The 17,823-nt window shown below is 45.9% G+C and overlaps 1 protein-coding gene and 1 long non-coding RNA gene across 5 annotated transcripts in view; one reads left to right on the top strand and one right to left on the bottom strand.

Moving 5' to 3' along the window:
* LOC140486958 (uncharacterized) overlaps nt 1-12,638 on the top strand; it is a 106,415-nt gene extending 93,777 nt beyond the window's left edge. Inside the window, exons 1-4 of one of the 4 annotated variants that reach the window (XR_011962682.1) lie at nt 9,973-10,246; nt 10,387-10,431; nt 11,022-11,118; nt 12,159-12,638. This is a non-coding gene — a long non-coding RNA (uncharacterized lncRNA). Of the gene's footprint in view, nt 1-9,972; nt 10,247-10,386; nt 10,432-11,021; nt 11,119-12,158 lie in introns of those variants that run through there. The other 3 variants (XR_011962683.1, XR_011962681.1, XR_011962680.1) reach the window with 3 other exon arrangements.
* The window catches only part of LOC140486957 (protein polyglycylase TTLL10-like), a 157,767-nt gene that overhangs the window by 102,424 nt on the left and 37,520 nt on the right, over nt 1-17,823 (bottom strand). The window contains exon 4 of the mRNA XM_072586216.1: nt 10,457-11,076. Within this exon, the coding sequence (XP_072442317.1) occupies nt 10,457-10,886 (430 nt within the window). The 5' untranslated portion in view covers nt 10,887-11,076. The remainder of the gene's footprint in view (nt 1-10,456; nt 11,077-17,823) is intronic.

Below are 17,823 nucleotides of genomic sequence, written 5' to 3'. Positions count from 1 at the left end.
GCTGACTAACAGTCTCAACAATAAACACAACTAAAACAGCCTTGATGATGGCCCTATGAAAGTGCAGGAGGCATGAATTATAATTCATGTGCCTGTTTAATGAAGAACTATAACAGAAATTGCTGAAATTCACTCTCAAATCTTATGGAGACATATAGGTATTAATCTTACCAAGGAATACCAATGTAATGTAAATAGCCAACAAATCGGCACCCTCCTCTCACACAGTATTAATGATGTTTTCTCTTTATTGGTACTCTTGCAAATTGTCCTGATGGATACAAGATGAAAAACGTTGACAAAATGAGCTTTTTCAGGAATACTTAAATTCATATATCAACTCTATTCCCCCTTTGGCCATGCTGATACTACAATCCCTATGCCACGACCCTCACCTCCACACCACATTTACAGAGTCCTTCCCCCTCAGTTTATATTGGCACACAAGCAGTATGGATGTGACCAGCACTAATTTGGCACAGGTGTTTGGGCAGTGTGGCACTCAAGCTTTCCCACATGGAATGGAACCCTCTATGATGGAGTGTCTAACGGCCAACATCACAGTTTGCAGTATGAAGCAAACAGCTTTCAAATGTTTGACTGCTGTTACAGAAGCTCAGATGGAACTGCAAGGTGTTCAAAAGGGTGTCAAGGGCAATATAGTAGACCATCAACCTGACTCCCCAGAGATCAGTGGGGTTGCTGAGAGACCCTGCCTGGAAGAATGACAATTTCTCAATTTAACGTGACAACACTCTTCATGATAGTAGTCAGCGTGCGTCACAGAATAGAAATGTAAAAATCAGAAATTGGACTCTTGGCCCTCTAAGCCTGCACCTCCATTTGATGGCTGACCTTCGAACCACTTTCCTGTCTGGCCCCATAACCTTCACCTCATCTGTTAATCAAAAATCTAACTTGGACCTGATTGTATTCAATGACCCAGCCAGTGGACCAGATGCAGGGAAATGGGGTTAGCACGGATGGACATTTTGGTCACCATGGACAAGTTTGGGCTCTCTGCTTTAGGACTCTATGACTCTATTTACGGCGCCCTGGGGCAGAGAATTGCAAAGAATGATGACTCTCAGAGAGAAAAAAAATCCTCTTCATCTCAGTCAGAAACTGAGGCCTCCTAATTCTTAAAATGTGCTTCCTTGTTCTAGGAGTAAGACCCATCGAGTCAAATCCCCTCAAATTCTTAAATAAAAACAGATAGTGCTGAAAAAAGCTCAGCATGTCTAGCAGCATCTGTGAGGAGAGAAACCAAATTAATTTTTCAAGTCCAACCAGATTATTTCTCACTCTTCTAAACTCCAATAGGTATTGGTCCAATCTGTTCAACCTTTCCTCATGTGCCAAATTTTTCATTTCAGGAACCAGTTAACTGACCACCCGCTGAACTGCTCTTAATGTAATTATATCCTTAAGTCAGGAGAACAAAACTGTAGTAAATACACCAGATGTGATCTCACTGAGGCCCTCCACAACTCTACCCAACTTAAATGGCCATTGATTTTCAAATCTTCTCCTCAGTCCACAACAGAAGCCTCAACTGGTTACTTATCCCCAAACCCTTCCCAAATCTTGCACTGTCAGAAGTCAGACGACACCAAGCTATAGTCCAACAGGTTTATTTGAAATCACAAGCATTTGGACAACTGCCTCTTTGTCAGGATTTCATCCGAAAGCTTGTGATTTCAAATAAAATGGTTGGACTATAACCTGGTGTCATCCGACTTCTGTCCACCCCCGTCTGACACAACCATCTCTACATCAAATCTTACACGGGCAGTCATCTATCTCTTCTCGCAGTTCATATACCTACCATTTCCCTACTGCATTGGGCAGTGTTGTAGAACAGAGAGATCGAGATGTTCAGGTACAAAATTCTTGGACAATTCCATCACAGCTAGACAGTGTGGTTAAGAGACATTTAGCATGCATGCCTACATTGCTCAGACCTTTGAGTATCAGAATTGGGACGTTATATTGAGATTGTACAGGACGCTGTTGAGGGCTCTTCTGGAGTGCTGTGTGCAGTGCTGGTTCCTCTGCAGAAAGATTATCATTAAACTGGAGAGGATTCAGAAGAAATTTATCAGGCTATTGCTGGGAATGGAAGGCTTGAGTCGTGAGTGGCTGGATAGAATGGGACTTTTTCACTGGAGTAAGAGGTTGAGAAGTGATCCTATAGATGTTTATGAAAGAGGTGAGAAGAGAAATGTCTGTAAAAGACACAAAGGGTAGTTTCTTCACACAGAGTGGTTCATGAAAAATGTGTTGCTGGAAAAGCACAGCAGGTCAGGCAGCATCCAAGGAGCAGGAGAATCAACATTTCAGGCATAAGCCCTTCTTCAGGAATGAGGAGGGTGTGCCAAGCAGGCTAGGATAAAAGTTAGGGAGGAGGGACTTGGGGGAGGGGTGTTGGGAATGCGATAGGTGGAAGGAGGTTAAGGTGAGGGTGATAGGCCAGAGAGGGGGTGGGGGCGGAGAGGTCGGGAAGAAGATTGCAGGTCAAGAAGGCGGTGCTGAGTCCGAGATTTGGGACAGAGATAAGGTGGGGGAGGGGAAATGAAGAAGCTGAAGAAATCTGCATTCATCCTTTGTGGTTGGAGGGTCCCTAGGCGAAAGATGAGGCGCTCTTCCTCCAGGCATTGTGTTGCCATGGTCTGGCGATGGAGGAGGCCAAGGACCTGCATGTCCTTGGTGGAGTGGAAGGGGGAGTTAAAGTGTTCAGCAACGGGACGGTTGAGTTGGTTGGTGCAGGTGTCCCAGAGGTGTTCTCTGAAATGTTCCGCAAGTAGGCGGCCTGTCTTCCCAATGTAAAGGAGGCCACATCGGGTGCAGCGGATGCAGTAAATGATGTGTGTGGAGGTGCAGGTGAATTTGTGGTTGATATGGAAGGACCACTTGGGGCCTTGGAGCGAAGTGAGGGGGGAGGTGTGGGTGCAAGTTTTGCATTTCTTGTGGTTGCAGGGGAAGGTGCTGGGAGTGGAAGTTGGGTTGGTGGGAGGTGTAGACCTGACAAGGGAGTCACGGAGGGAGTGGTGTTTCCAGAATGCTGATCGGGGAGGGGAGGGAAATATATCCCTGGTGGTGGGGTCTGTTTGGAGGTGGCAGAAATGACGAAGGATGATACGATGTATCTGGAGGTTGGTGGGATGGCAGGTAAGGACCAGTGGGGTTCTGTCCTGGTGGCGATTGGAGGGGCGGGGTTCAAGGGCGGAGGAGCAGAAAGTGGAGGAGATGTGGTGGAGAGTATTGTCAACCACGTCTGAGGGGAAATTGCAGTCTTTGAAGAGGGAGGCCATCTGGGTTGTTCGGTATTGGAATTGGTCCTCCTGGGAGCAGATGCAGCGGAGGCGAAGGAATTGGGAATATGGGATGGCATTTTTACAGGGGCAGGGTGGGAGGAGGTGTAATCTCGGTAGCTGTGGGAGTCGGTCAGTTTATAGTAAATGTCCGTGTTGAGTCGGTTGCCCGAGATAGAAATGGAGAGGTCTAGGAAGGGGAGGAAGGAGTCTGAGAGGGTCCAGGTAAATTTGAGGTCGGGATGGAAGGTGTCAGTAAAGTGGATGAACTGTTCAACCTCCTCATGGGAGCACGAGGTAGCGCCAATACAGTCATCGATGTAGCGGAGGAAAAGGTGGGGGGTGGTGCCAGTGAGCTGCGGAAGATGGACTGTTCCACATATCCATGAAGAACCAGGCATAGCTGGGGCCCGTGCGGGTGCCCATGGCTACTCCTTTGGTTTGGAGAAAGTGGGAGGATTGGAAAGAGAAGTTGTTGAGGGTGAGGACCAGTTCAGTCAGTCGAAGGAGGGTGTCAGTGGAAGGGTACTGGTTGGTACGGTGGGAAAGGAAGAAGCGGAGGGGTTTGAGTCCTTCGTGATGGGGGATGGAGGTGTACAGGGACTGGATGTCCATGGTGAAGATAAGGCGTTGGAGGCTGGGGAAACAAAAATCATGGAGGAGGTAGAGGGCGTGGGTGGTGTCCCGAACGTAGGTGGGGAGTTCTTGGACTAAGGGGGACAGGACCGTGTCGAGGTATGCCGAGATGAATTCGGTGGGGCAGGAGCAGGCTGAGACAATGGGTTGGCCGGGGCAGTCAGGTTTGTGGATTTTGGGCAGGAGGTAGAAACAGGAGGTGCGGGGTTGTGGGACTATGAGGTTGGAAGCGGTGGATGGGAGATCCACTTAGTGATGAGGTTATGGATGGTCTGGGAGATAATGGTTTGGTGGTGGGATGTGGGGTCATGGTCAAGGGGGCAGTAGGAGGAGGTATCTGCGAGCTGATGATTAGCCTCAGCGGTGTAAAGGTCGGTGCGCCAAACTACTACCGCGCCTCCCTTGTCTGCTGGTTTGATAGTGAGGTTGGGGGTGGAACGGAGGGAGTGGAGGGCTGTACATTGCGAGGGTGAGAGGTTGGAGTGGGTAAGAGGGGTGGACAGGTTGAGGCGGTTAATGTCGTGGTGGCAGTTGGCTATGAAGAGATCAAGAGCAGGTAAGAGGCCAGCATGGGATGTCCAGGTGGATGGGTGTGTTGGAGGTGGGAGAAGGGGTCGTCAGAGGGTGGGCGAGAACCCTGGTTGAAGAAGTGGTCGCAGAGGCGAAGGCGGCGGAAGAATTGTTCGATGTCTCGCCGCGTGTTGAACTCATTAATGCGGGAGCGTAGGGGAATGAAGGTGAGGCCTCTGCCGAGGACTGATCTTTCATCCTCAGAGAGGGGGAGTTCTGGAGGGATGGTGAAAATACGGGAGCTAGGACCTGGTGTGGGGCTGGAGCTGGGAGTGGGGGTAGGGTTAGGCGTGGGAGCAGAGTTCGGTGTGGGGGTGGAGTTGGGCATTGGGGCGGAGTTGGGCATGGGGGCAGAGATCAGCGTGGGGCGGAGATCAGCGCGGGGCAGAGATCGGCGTGGGGGCAGAGATTGGCGTGGGGGCGGAGACGCATGCAACGTGGTTTGGTGCACCAATCTTTATATTACTGAGGCTAAACGCCAGCTCGCGGACACTTCCTCCTACTGCCCCCTTGACCATGACCCCACCTCCCACCACCAAACCATCCTCTCCCAAACCAACCATAACCTCATCACCTCAGGGAATCTCCCATCCACCGCTTCCAACCTCATCATTCCACAACCCCGCACCGCCCGTTTCTACCTCCTGCCCAAAATCCACAAACCTGGCTACCCCGGCCGACCCATTGTCTCAGCCTGCTCCTGCCACACCGGACTAACTTCTGCATACCTCGACACGGTCCTGTCCCCCTTAGTCCAAGAACGCCCCCCCCCCTATGTTCGGGACACCACCCACGCCCTCCATCTCCTCCATACTTTTCGCTTCCCCGGCCCCCAACGCTTTATCTTCACTATGGACATCCAGTCCCTGTACACCTCCATCCCCCATCACGAAGGACTCAAACCCCTCCGCTTCTTCCTTCCCCGCCGACCCAACCAGTACCCTTCCACTGACACCCCCCTTCGACTGACTGAACTGGTCCTCACTCTGAACAACTTCTCTTTCCAATCATCCCACTTCCTCCAAACCAAAGGAGTAGCCATGGGCACCCACATGGGCCCCAGCTATGCCTGGCTCTTCGTCGGATATGTGGAATAGCCCATCTTCCGCAGCTCCACTGGCACCACACCCCACCTTTTCCTCCGCTACATCGATGACTGTATTGGCGCTACCTTGTGCTCCCACGAGGAGGTTGAACAGTTCATCCACTTTACTAATACCTTCCACCCCGACCACAAATTTACCTGGACCCTCTCAGACTCCTTTCTCCCCTTCCTAGACTTCTCCATTTCTATCTCGGACGACCGACTCAACACGGACATTTACTATAAACTGACCGACTCCCACAGCTACCTAGTTTACACCTCCTCCCACCCTGCTCCCTGTAAAAATGCCATCCCATATTCCCAATTCCTCCGCCTCTGCCGCATCTCCTCCTAGGAGGACCAATTCCAATACTGAACAACCCAGATGGCCTCCTTCCTCAAAGACCGCAATTTCCCCTCAGACGTGATTGATGATGCTCTCCACCACATCTCCTCCACTTCCCACTCCTCAGCCCTTGAACCCCGCCCCTTCAATCGCCACCAGGACAGAACCCCACTGGTCCTCACCTACCATCCCACCAACCTCCAGATACATCGTATCATCCTTCGTCATTTCTGCCACCTCCAAACAGACCCCACCACCAAGGATATATTTCCCTCCCCTACTCGATCAGCATTCCGGAAAGACCACTCCCTCCGCGACTCCCTCGTCAGGTCCACAACCCCCACCAACCCAACCTCCACTCCTGGCACCTTCCCCTGTAACTGCAAGAAATGCAAAACTTGTGCCCACACCTCCCCACTCACTTCCCTCCAAGGCCCCAAGGGATCCTTCCATATCCGTCACAAATTCACCTGCACCTCCACACACATCATTTACTACTTTAACTTCCCCTTCCACTCCACCAAGGACATGCAGGTCCTTGGCTCCCTCCATCGCCAGACCATGGCAACACGATGCCTGGAGGAAGAGCGCCTCATCTTCCGCCTAGGAACCCTCCAACCACAAGGGATGAATGCGGATTTCTCCAGCTTCCTCATTTCCCCTCCCCCCACCTTATCTCAGTCCCAACTCTCGGACTCAGCACCGCCCTCTTGACCTGCAATCTTCTTCCCAACCTCTCCGCCCCACCCCCTCTCCGGCCTATCACCCTCAGAATCAGAGGAAATGGTGGATGGGGGTAAGTTACGACATTTGAAAGACATTTAGGTAAGTAAATGAATAAGAAATATTTGGAGGGATATTGGCCAGGCGAGTGGGATGAGTTTAGTCTGAGATTATGGTCAGCTTGGACTTGTTGGACCAAAGGGTCTGTTTCTGTGCTGGATGACTTTATGATTCATTCATGTGACACCCCCCCCCCCCCCCTCCCCCACATTCCATCTCTTCTCCCTGGGCCACCTCCAACTCATACCACCTCACTGTCTACATTACAACAGTTCTAAAGTACTTCATCAGCTGTAAAGGCTTTGAGACATCCAGTGGTCATGAAAACCGTAACGTAAACCCAAGTCTTTTGTTTTTATACAGTGAACTTCCTCACTCCTGCCTGTTGAGCCACTCGAAGGGATGCAATGTTGCTATGGGGCAGGAATTCTTGCAAAAGATTTTAGAGATCAGAAATCAAGATCTCACAATACTAGTTTAAGAATTCCTGCAGCATTTAATTCCCGGAGCATTCAAGCAAGTTGAAGCAGGAACAGTACCCATTTTTAACTCTCCAGGAGATTACAAAGTGAACAAGTGCACATACTGTATCCTCACACACGACCTACGTTAAACCTTAGAAAGTGTTGAATTTGATAGCAGCAGTTAGTTTCAGTTTCCCCAGGTTAGGAAGTGATTAAATTGGTCAGGATATTCAGCAACCTCAGCCCATAACAGACATTAGTGTTGATATAGGCTGAAGCATCTTCCGCAGTACCTCAGCAATTTCTATGAAAACTAAAGTAGCATACACTATTCCTTAGTTAAGGAATGTTTGTGCTAGAAATAATAGTTACTGGGAGCTTGACTGAAAATGTTCACATTAATTTTTAATTTGCACTCTGAAAGCCCAGTGCACTGCTGAGTAGCTGTGTACCTCGAAGACCCAAACTCATGTCAGCACCACTTAAAACCAGGCTGCACTGCTTAAAGCATTGCAGAAAGCATTGCAGACCTCACCAACTGTGTGTATCTCCTCAAAACATCCAGCATTTCCATGAACAAAAGAGCTGAACTCCAGGGGTAAGGTGAGAGCAGCTACCTTTGATGTTAAGGCAGCCTGAAAGGCAGAGAATGGCATCAAAACACAAAGCAAGATGGTTGTAGCTTTTGGAGCCAACTATCTCAGCTCCAGGATATCCCTGCAGGAGTTCTTCAGGATAGTGTCTTCGGCTAACCACCTTCAACTGATTCAACAATGGCCTTCCCTCCATCATAAGGTGAGAAGCAGAGATATTCACTCATGATTGCACAATGTTCAGCACCATTCGCAGCTCCTCAGACTTTGAAGTAGGCGGTGTTCATTTGCAGCAAAATCTAGACAATATCCAGGCCTGGGCTGATAAGTAGCAAGTAACACTCATGCTAGACAATGACTAGCAGAGAATCCAACTATCATCCCTTGACATTCAATGGCATTACTATTACCAAATCTCCCAATATCAATATCCTGGGGGGTTACCATTGACCAGAAAATCTTTGCCACAACTGACAAAGGCACGCATATCAAATGTCTTCCTGGCTGCCTTATCCACTTGTGTTTTCACTTTCAGGGGACTGTTGTCTTGTATGCCTAGATCCCTCTTTATATTGATGCTACTGTATACTTCCTTCCTGCGCTAGATCTTCCAAAATACATCACCTCACATTTGTCTGGATTTAACTCCATCAACTGTTTCCCTGCTCAAGTCTCTTGCCTATCTATATCCTGCTCTATCTTCTGACAATACTTCTTACTGGACCAGTTATAAAGGTCCCCTTATTTAAGAAAATATATTATTTCATTGGAGGCAGCTCACAGAAGGGTCACTAGGATGATCTCTGATATGAAGTGATTATCTTATGAGCAAAAGTTAAACAGTTTGAGACTCTACTCACTGGAGAGATGATCTAATTGAAATATACAGGATCAATGCTGAGAGGATGTTTCTCCTCAGGGGAGAGTCTAGGACCAGAGAGCATCATCTCAGAATAAAGAGGCGCCAATTTAAGACTAAGAGTCGAGTGTCTTTGGAACTCCTTGTCTAGAGAGCTGTGAGGACAGAATCCTTGTGTGTATTACAGGCTGGGATAGACAGATCCTGGATCAGCAGGGGAATCAAGCATTATGGAGAAAGTACAGGAAGGTGGATATGAGGAATGTTGGATCAGCCAGAATCCTACTGAATAGCAGAGCATGTTTGAGAGGCTGAAATAACCACTCCTGTTCCTATTTAGCATTCTCTTAGTCTTATACAATTACCAAGGCTTTACAAAAGCAAGCCAGAGGCTAGGAATTCTGCAGCAAATAACTCATCTGCTATCTCCTCAATGCCTGAAGGTCAAGGCAGGATGTGATGGAATACTGTCCATGTGCCTACATGAGTGCATCTCCAACAATATTAAATAAGTTTGGTTTTATTCCGGACAAAGCCATCTGCTTGAATGTCATCACATCCATCATCTTCAACATCCATTCCCTATAAATCCAATGCACAGCTGCAGCAGTGTGTACTGTTTTAAAGATGCACTGCAGTCACTAATCAAAGCTCCTCGGATAACACCTTCTAAACTTGCAACTTCTACTAATTCAGAGGACTAGAGCAGCAGATGCGGTTGTCATAATCTTTTTCGAGTTGCTCTCCAGGCAACATGCCATCTGATTGCTGTATACAATATTATTGTTCCTTCATAGTTGCTGGGTCAACAACATGGAACTCAGCCTGAACCTTACAAACAGGGCTGGTGTGGAGGTTCATCAACCATGAATCCAAACACCTGCTCCCTGAGTATTCCTGGGTTCCTTTATTGTTTTCACAACAACAGAACAGTTCCTTCAACCCAATATTGCTTCTTAAGGTCAAATGGCTCTCTTTATATGGATTCTAGGCAAGTGTGGTTGGGATGCAAAGCTGATCCTCAAGCCAGCAAACCCTTGCCATTAGCCAGCCACTTTAAGGTGAAGGTTAATAGTGGGTTTTAGTAAATCTGCCCAACCAGATTTACATGTCCACTGGAATCACATCTGCCTACTCCATATGCTTACTGTGTACTCTCCCAATGCCTGTGTTAACTCAATCAGTAAAATGTTGCTTAGTATGCAGCATACAGGAAGTGCAGGCTGGATTCTAGTAACCAAGACAACACCTGAAGCTCTGGAACTACATGCTATGCAATCCAATTCTGCAGCTCATATTTCCACTGTGCTTAACAGAATGGACTTCCACAAATAAAGCAGCTCACATTTAACATTTGCATTTGCCTTTTATTTGGAGAAATCACCCCAAGATACCTCCCAAGAACAACACATGCTCAACACTAAAAGAGATTTGGAAAGAAGGAGTAAGGTTTGGTTAAAAAGGAGCATCTTAGGGAACAGGACAGACAGACGATATGGCAGATAACAAGGTGGAGTAATGGTGGAACAAAGAGGGAGGAAGAATGACCAAGAGGCTAAAGCCAGAGTGACCAGAGGATTGAGAGATTTTTTTGGAGGTTCAATTTTTATATGATAGTGCAAATATAAACAGACTTAAAATTAGTACATTTAAAACATTGCTAGTGTAGACAAGTTCTAAACATACCCTTACCTATGCTGCTCAATAAATTGCAGTTTGCATCTTGCTCTCCAACAGATAAGGAGCTCGAGGACAAAGGCAAGGAATAAAGCTAAACGTAAGGTGAGTAAATCTAAAGTACACAGACCTGAAGTGTTTGTCTCGGATGCTGAAGACATTGTCACCTGATGACCCACAACCTCTACTGCTTGATCAAGAGCCTGTTTCCGCTTTCTTTTCTTCCCCTCTGGTTTGACTGGTTTTTTCATCTTGCTTTCTGCACCTCTGTCTGTGTCCACCTTCATAGAATCTACTGACCCCTGTTTCTTATGAGCACGAAAGCTGTCATTTGTCTGACTGCAGCCAGCCTTAGTGGTATTTGCCAGGTGAACTATTTCTTTGCATGGCACATGTTGGGTATTCTCACTGAGGTTCACACATGCAGCTGCTCTGGAAACAGGGACACATGTTTTGACTGTTTTCAAATCTTTTATTGCTTTCAGTTCATTCTCTCGCTGTTTCGTGGTCTTTGACTTCATTGCTAATGGTTCACTCTGGGAACTGAGAGAAATTGCCATATTAGAATCACATGGTACTGTAATGGATAGTCTAATCCCTTTCTGATGTTTCTTGTTTGTTTTTTTCCAGCGCTTGTGTTTTTAAATTTTTGGTATCAACCTGTTTGTCTGCAGTTTCACCCTTCTCTCCCTCAGTGAGAAGACAGAACTTCATCCAGGAATATGTGTGGGTTAGCTCCAATTATGTTCACTGCAAAGATTGACAAGCAAGAAAAACAACATTTAACATCAGGTATATTTGGTGCAATGGAAAAAAGTAAATTAGTGCATTGGTATTCGTTTCTTTTTTAAACAATGTCAGCTGACACCATGGTACAATGATAAATTCCAACTGCTTACCTCCATTCTCTTTCAGTATATGCAATGCAAAGCTGATTTTTTTTTAAATTTAAAAAGAGAAAATTTCTGTTAAATGAAGTGTTGATTTTTTTAATTTAAAAAATTCAATACTTCATTTAACAGAAATTTTCTCTTCCCCAATTTAATTTTTTTTTCCACATAGAATCATAGACATGCACAGCACGGAAATAGACTCTTCAGTCCAACTCATCCTTGCTGACCAGATATCCTAAATCAATCTAGTTCCATTTGCCAGCATTTGGCCCACATCCCTCTAAACCCTTCCTATACATATACCCGTCTAAATGCCTTTTAAATGTTGTAATTGTATCGGCCTCTATCACTTTCTTTGGCAGCTCATTCTGTATATGTACCGCCCTCTGCGTGAAAATGTTGCCCCTTAGGTCCCTTTTAAATTTAGTCTATTTACCCTAACCATGCCCCTCATGATTTTATAAATCTGTTTTGATGTTTTTATTATTTTTAACATGCTTTAATTTATTTAAATCAAAGATGTATGGGTGGAATGGTGACTCAGTGGTTAGCACTGCTGCCTCACAGCGCTAGGGACCTGGTTCTATTCCAGCCTTGGGTCACTGCCTGTATGAAGTTTGCACATTCTTTACCGTGTCTGTGTGGGTTTCCTCCCACAATCCAAAGATATGCAGTATAGGTGAATTGGCTGTGGGAAATTGCCTATAATGTCCAGGGAAGTGTATATTAAGTGCATTAGTCAGGGGTAAATAAAGGTTAGGGGAATGGGTCTGGGTGGTTTACTCTTTGGACTTGGTTGGGCTGAAGGGCCTGTTTCCACACTGTCAGGATTTGATGATTTCACTGTTATTGTACCAAGCTCCTGGGTGTCAGGAACTGGCATCTTTCTTTAAGGCTGATGCTCCTTTTTAAAGCATTTTCTCCTGCATCTTTTTTCAGGGCTCCCTCCGTCATCCTTGACTGTCCCCAAAGCAAGGATGAAGTTAGCTGCTGTGACTTGACAAGACAGTGATTCAAGTTGAGTCTTGTGTTCCTTGAGGGAAGTGTCTGGCTTTTAATGGCACCTCTCCACAATGGCATAGAGTAGATGAATAATTATTCTTGCAGAAAATCACATTCTACCACTCTGAATTACAATGCATTTTTGCTCTAACATCCTGCGCTGAATTTACAAGCTAACTATATTTTCTTAATGTCTTTCTGAATGGCATCATATTTTAATGATTGTCTGTAATGCTGTTACAGTTAAACCTGTCACCTTTCAGTCATTGGTTTATGTAATTCCTTCCAGCAGAAACAAGAACAGTATCCGGTTGAGATGATGATCACGCAGTACCAGAGTTAGATACTGTATAACATCACTGAGCCAGCATGGTCTTCTGTACTGGGCCCATTGCCTAAGGACGCATATGTAATTTTTCAGTCTGCACTTTTTAATAAAGTTGTTTGCCTCACCTAGGAGTTGGTATGATTTCTGATCGAGCTGTCAGTACATATGGCAAAAGTGAGGACTGCAGATGCTGGAAACCAGAGTTTAGATCAGAGTGGTGCTGGAAAAGCACAGCAGGTTAGGCAGCATCCGAGGAGCAGGAAAATCAGTACATATGGACCCAATTTTAACTCTGTGCAAGTGGATGAGCTTTGAATACATTAAAATAAGTCCTATTGTAATACACTTGATATTACAATTGGGTTGGACTTGCCAAATGGATCAAAGTGTTTTTTCGTGTTTGTCCTTGCTCATTATCTTATTCCCCAAGCATATATGAATATGTGAAGTTACCTCCCCTTGCTGCCATTGAATGAGTTACAATAACTTACATAGATTGTTTTAAGCAGCTATTAAATTATGCAACACTTTCACTCATGCTGCTTGTTCTGGACATCTGTGTCTACTGCAGCTGACTACAAGCCAACTGGTATTTTCTGAGACATACCAAGATTAGCAGCCTAGACGCCCACCAAAAATAGAATCGAGTGTTAGTCAATGTAATCCTTACATTATTTCAAAGGGCTGCTGCAGACATAATATGCCAAAAGGCCTCCTTGTGTGCTGTATGATACAAAGTAAAAGCAGGTTTCATTGCTTCCTTAAACTTACCAGAAATGTGTAATACTTCAGATGAGAAGGTGACAATATGCAATTTTACCTCCAGAAGAATGCTAAAGGATTGCGCAATATGCAAGGGAAAAATAAATATGAAAGCCTAATCGGGAGAGGGAAGTGAAATAGCATGAGCATTCAATAGAAACTCTTGTGTTATGTTTTCATTCATTCAAAGACACAATTTCTGCTGGTTTAGATGTCAACTTGACAGGTAATCTGGTTAGTGAAGTAATACTCCAATTCTTCCTGGAATGAAAAATTAATTTGAATGTGATGTGAATTCCGAAACCAAAGAGGGAAGGTCATTCCAAGGAAATATTTAGTCACTGATCACAATTTTAAATTTGGATTATATTCACTTAAAATTCATGCTTTTTCAATTAATTAAAATGTAGCCAAGTAAAGAGATGAATTTGGCATCTTTCTTTGTTTCACTTTTTCCTTTATAAAATGGGTTGCCCTCCTTTCCCTGATCAAAGATGTGCTACAATCAGAAGGTTTCATTTGACCAACTTAACAGAGTCTACTTGGGTAGCATAAAACAAAGCTATCATGATGTCCTCACCCCAAGGCTGTAGCCATGTAGCTTTCAGCAAAGATCACTAAAGTGGCATCAAGGATAGGAAAACATGAGGACTTCAGAGTCTGGAAACCAGAGCCAAAAGGAGTGGTGCTGGAAAAGCACAGCAGGTCAGGTAGCATCCAAGGAGTAAGAGAATTGATGTTTTGGGCATAAGCCCTGGAATGTTGGAGGGAGGAAGGGTGGGCGTGTGGAGAAGATAGCTAGGAAGGGAATTGGTAGATGTAGGTGGGGGGTGATGGTGATAGGTCAGAGAGGAGGGAGGAGTGGGTAGCTGGGAAGGAAGATGAACAGGTAGAAGAGTTTAAGAGGGCAGTGCTGAGCTGGGGGGGAGGGGAGATAAGGAAACTGGTGAAGTTGATATTGATGCCGTGTGGTTGGAGGGTCCCAAGGCGGAAGATGGAGTGTTCTTCCTCCAGGCGTTGGGTGGTGGAGGAAGCCCAGGACCTGCATGTCCTTGGCCGGATGGGAAGGGGAGTTGAAGTGATTGGCCACAGGGCTGTGGGGTTGTTTGGTGCGCGTGTCCCAGAGATGATCCCTGAAACATTCTGAGAGTTGGCGTTGTGTCTCCCCCGTGTACAGGAGACTACATCGAGAACTATGGACACAGTGGATGAGGTGGGTGGATGTGCAGAAAAATCTCTGCCCAATGTGAAAATACCTTTGGGCCTTGGACGGAGGTGAGGGGAGGAGGTGTGGGCACAGGTTTTACACCTCCTGCTGTGGCAAGGGGAGGTGCCAGGAGTGGAGGGTGGGTTAGTGGGCACCGTAGACCTAACAAGGGAGTCATGGAGGGAATGGTCTCTGAAGAACGGAGATACGGGTGAGGAAGGAAACATGTCTCTGGTGGTGGAAATGGTGGTGGATAATGCACTGTATCTGGAGATTAGTGGGGTGGAAGGTGAGGACTGTGGTGGGGGGGGGAGTTCTATCCTGATTGTGGTTGGAGGGGTGTGGAAGTGAAGGAGATGCACTGGAAGGCATTGTTGATCACATGGGAAGGGAAACTTCAGTCCTTGGAGTAGGAGGATCAAACTTATCTCCTCATACCTTGACACTGTCCTGTCCCCCTTGGTCCAGGAACTACCCAAATACATTTGGTAAACCACCCATGCTCTCCACTTCCTCGATGACTTCTGTTTCCCCAGCCCCCAATGCCTCATCTTCACCATGGACATCCAGTCCCTGTACATGTCCATCCACCATGATGAAGGCCTCTAAACCCTCTGTTTCTTCCTTTCCTGCCGGCCCGACCAGTACTCCTCCACCGACGCACATATTCGATTGGTGGAACTAGTCCACACCCTCAACAACTTCTCCTTCAAATTCTCCCACTTCCTTCAGACCAAGGGGGTAGCCATGGTCACCCGTATGGGCCCCAGCTATGCCTGCCTCTTCATCGGATACATCCATCTTCCATAGTTACATTGGTACTATTCCCAACTTTTTCCTCCGCTACATTGGTGGCTATATCTGTGCCACCTCATGCTCCCATGAGGCGGTTGAACAGTTCACTAACACCTTCCATCCTAACCTTAAGTTTACCTGGACCATCTCAGATACTTCCCTCCCCTTTCTGGACCTCTCCATCTCCATCTCTGGTGACCAACTCAACACAGGCACCTACTTCAAACGTACCAACTCCCACAGCTACCTGAACTACACGTCCACCCAAACCCCTACTGTAAAAATGTGATCCCTAACTCCGAATTCCTCCATTTCTGCCACATCTGCTCTCAGGAGGACCAAATCCACTCCAGAACATCCCAGATGGCCTTCTATTTCAAGCATCGCAATTTCCCTTCTCACGTGTCATCAATGCCCTCCAGCACATCTCCTCCACCTCCCGCATCTCCACCCTTGAACCCCAACCCTCCAGCCGCAACATGGATAGAACCCTCCTGCTCGGCACCGCCCTCTTGAACTGTCCCACCTGTCCATCTTCCTTCCCACTTATCCGCTCCACCCATGTGCTCCACCCCCACCTGCATCTACCTACAGCCTTCCCAGCTAACTTCCGTCAAACCCCACTCTCACCCACCTATTTATATCTCAGCCCCTTAACACCATCCCACCTCCCCCTCCACCCCATCTCTCACACACACACACACACACACACACACACACACACACACACACACACACACACACACACACACACACACACCTGATGAAAGGCTTATGCCCGAAATGGGAGTCTCCTGCTTCTGGGAATGCTACCTGACCTGCTGTGCTTTTCCAACACCACACTTTCTGACTCGATAAAGGAAGGAACTCTACTCAGTTTGCCCTCCCTTTATAGCCCAGGATGCTGAAGACAAGTGCAGTCTTTGCTGTCTGTTGTGGTCACAGTGCAGCTGCAAACAATTGTTGAAAATATAGAGGAATGTTTCATATTGAGCGTGTCAATGAGGTGCCCGGGGTAATCCTATATCCAGTGCTTAACAGCAAGCCTGACCTTACATTAAGCCTCTGTGTGAGGGTACACCTGGGCAATATGACCACAATGTTATGAACAAGACTTCACATGGCTAGTAGAAGCAACGATACTAAAAATATACAATTCACTTCAGATTTCAGAAGGGCAGACTTTAATAGCATGGCAGAAGGCTTGACATCTATTAACTCAATTGGGAGGTGATGAAACTACAAACTATAAATGAAACTAGTCTAACGAAAAATTGTTGTAAATCGGTGGCCAAGGAAGGGCGTGTGGTAAGAAAAACCTATTGTGGCTGACTGGTGACAATGACAAATGAGATATGAACAAAAATGATTCTGCAGATCAAAGTTATCTAATACCCAACTAAACAAAAACAGATCCCAGGAACAGCTACTGCAAACAAATGTCATGATTAGATTAGCTAAAAGGATCTTAGACAATTATGGTTATAATGAAAACAGATTTTTTCAGTATTTGAAGATGCATTGAATTGTTGTTCTACTGGGTCACTGAAAAACTTGCAAGGACAATTTGTCAAGAACTCAAAGAACAGGTTTGAATTGCATGATCTTCATCATTGACAATAAAGCTTGATTATCAGAAAGCAACCATGCTGTTAGTAACTAAATTGCTAAAATTAACATTGAGAATATGTGTTTTTCATAGAAGTAGGCACATTATAATCAATAAGGCAGTCAACCTGTTCATAGCCATCTAAGGATCCACAGAAATAAGATGCAGCCCAATATCTCTGCTGGCTTGCTGAACAGTGTGCCAATTACACTGAAATAAGGAAATAGACTGATCCCTAGAATTATAGGTTGATTATTTTTATATGAATGATAAATAAGCTGCTTGAGAGACCAAATTACATATTAGGGACACCTGACTGAGCTTGAACTCAATCAAAAAGCAGACTGCTCCAGATGCCCAAAATCTGAAATCAACACAGAAAATGACAGAAATACTCAGTCGGTTATAGCAGCATCTGCGGAGAGAGAAACAGAGTTAACCCTTCAGCTTTCAGACTTTCATCAGGTCAGATGAAAGGTTGCAGAATTGAAATATTAACTGCTTCTCTAAAGATGCTGCCATTACCTGTTGAGTGTTTCCATCAATTTCTGTTTTGACTTTGTGACTTCATGCTATTTGAGTTTCTAAAATGTTTTCAACAACGTTTTAAGAGGTTTGCTTGACAGAATTGAATTTTCTGATATTAGTCAGAATATGATTTTTAACATGCTTTAATTTGATTTAAATCAGTTACTTGGATGGCACAGTGGCTCAGTGGTTTTGATTCCCACCTCGGGCTACTGTCTGTGTGAAGGTTGCACACTTGCCCCGTGTCTGTGTGGGTTTCCTCCAGTTGCTCCGGTTTCCTCCCACTGTCCAAAGATGTGCAGGTCAGGTGAATTGGCCACGCTAAATTGCCTGAAGTGTTAGGTGTATTAGTCAGGGGTAAATACAGGGTAAG

This window comes from Chiloscyllium punctatum, chromosome 16, assembly GCF_047496795.1.
Source record: "Chiloscyllium punctatum isolate Juve2018m chromosome 16, sChiPun1.3, whole genome shotgun sequence".
NCBI classification, from domain to species: domain Eukaryota; kingdom Metazoa; phylum Chordata; class Chondrichthyes; order Orectolobiformes; family Hemiscylliidae; genus Chiloscyllium; species Chiloscyllium punctatum.
Note: the sequence above shows the minus strand (reverse complement) of the source record. Positions and strands in the feature narration are given on the sequence as shown.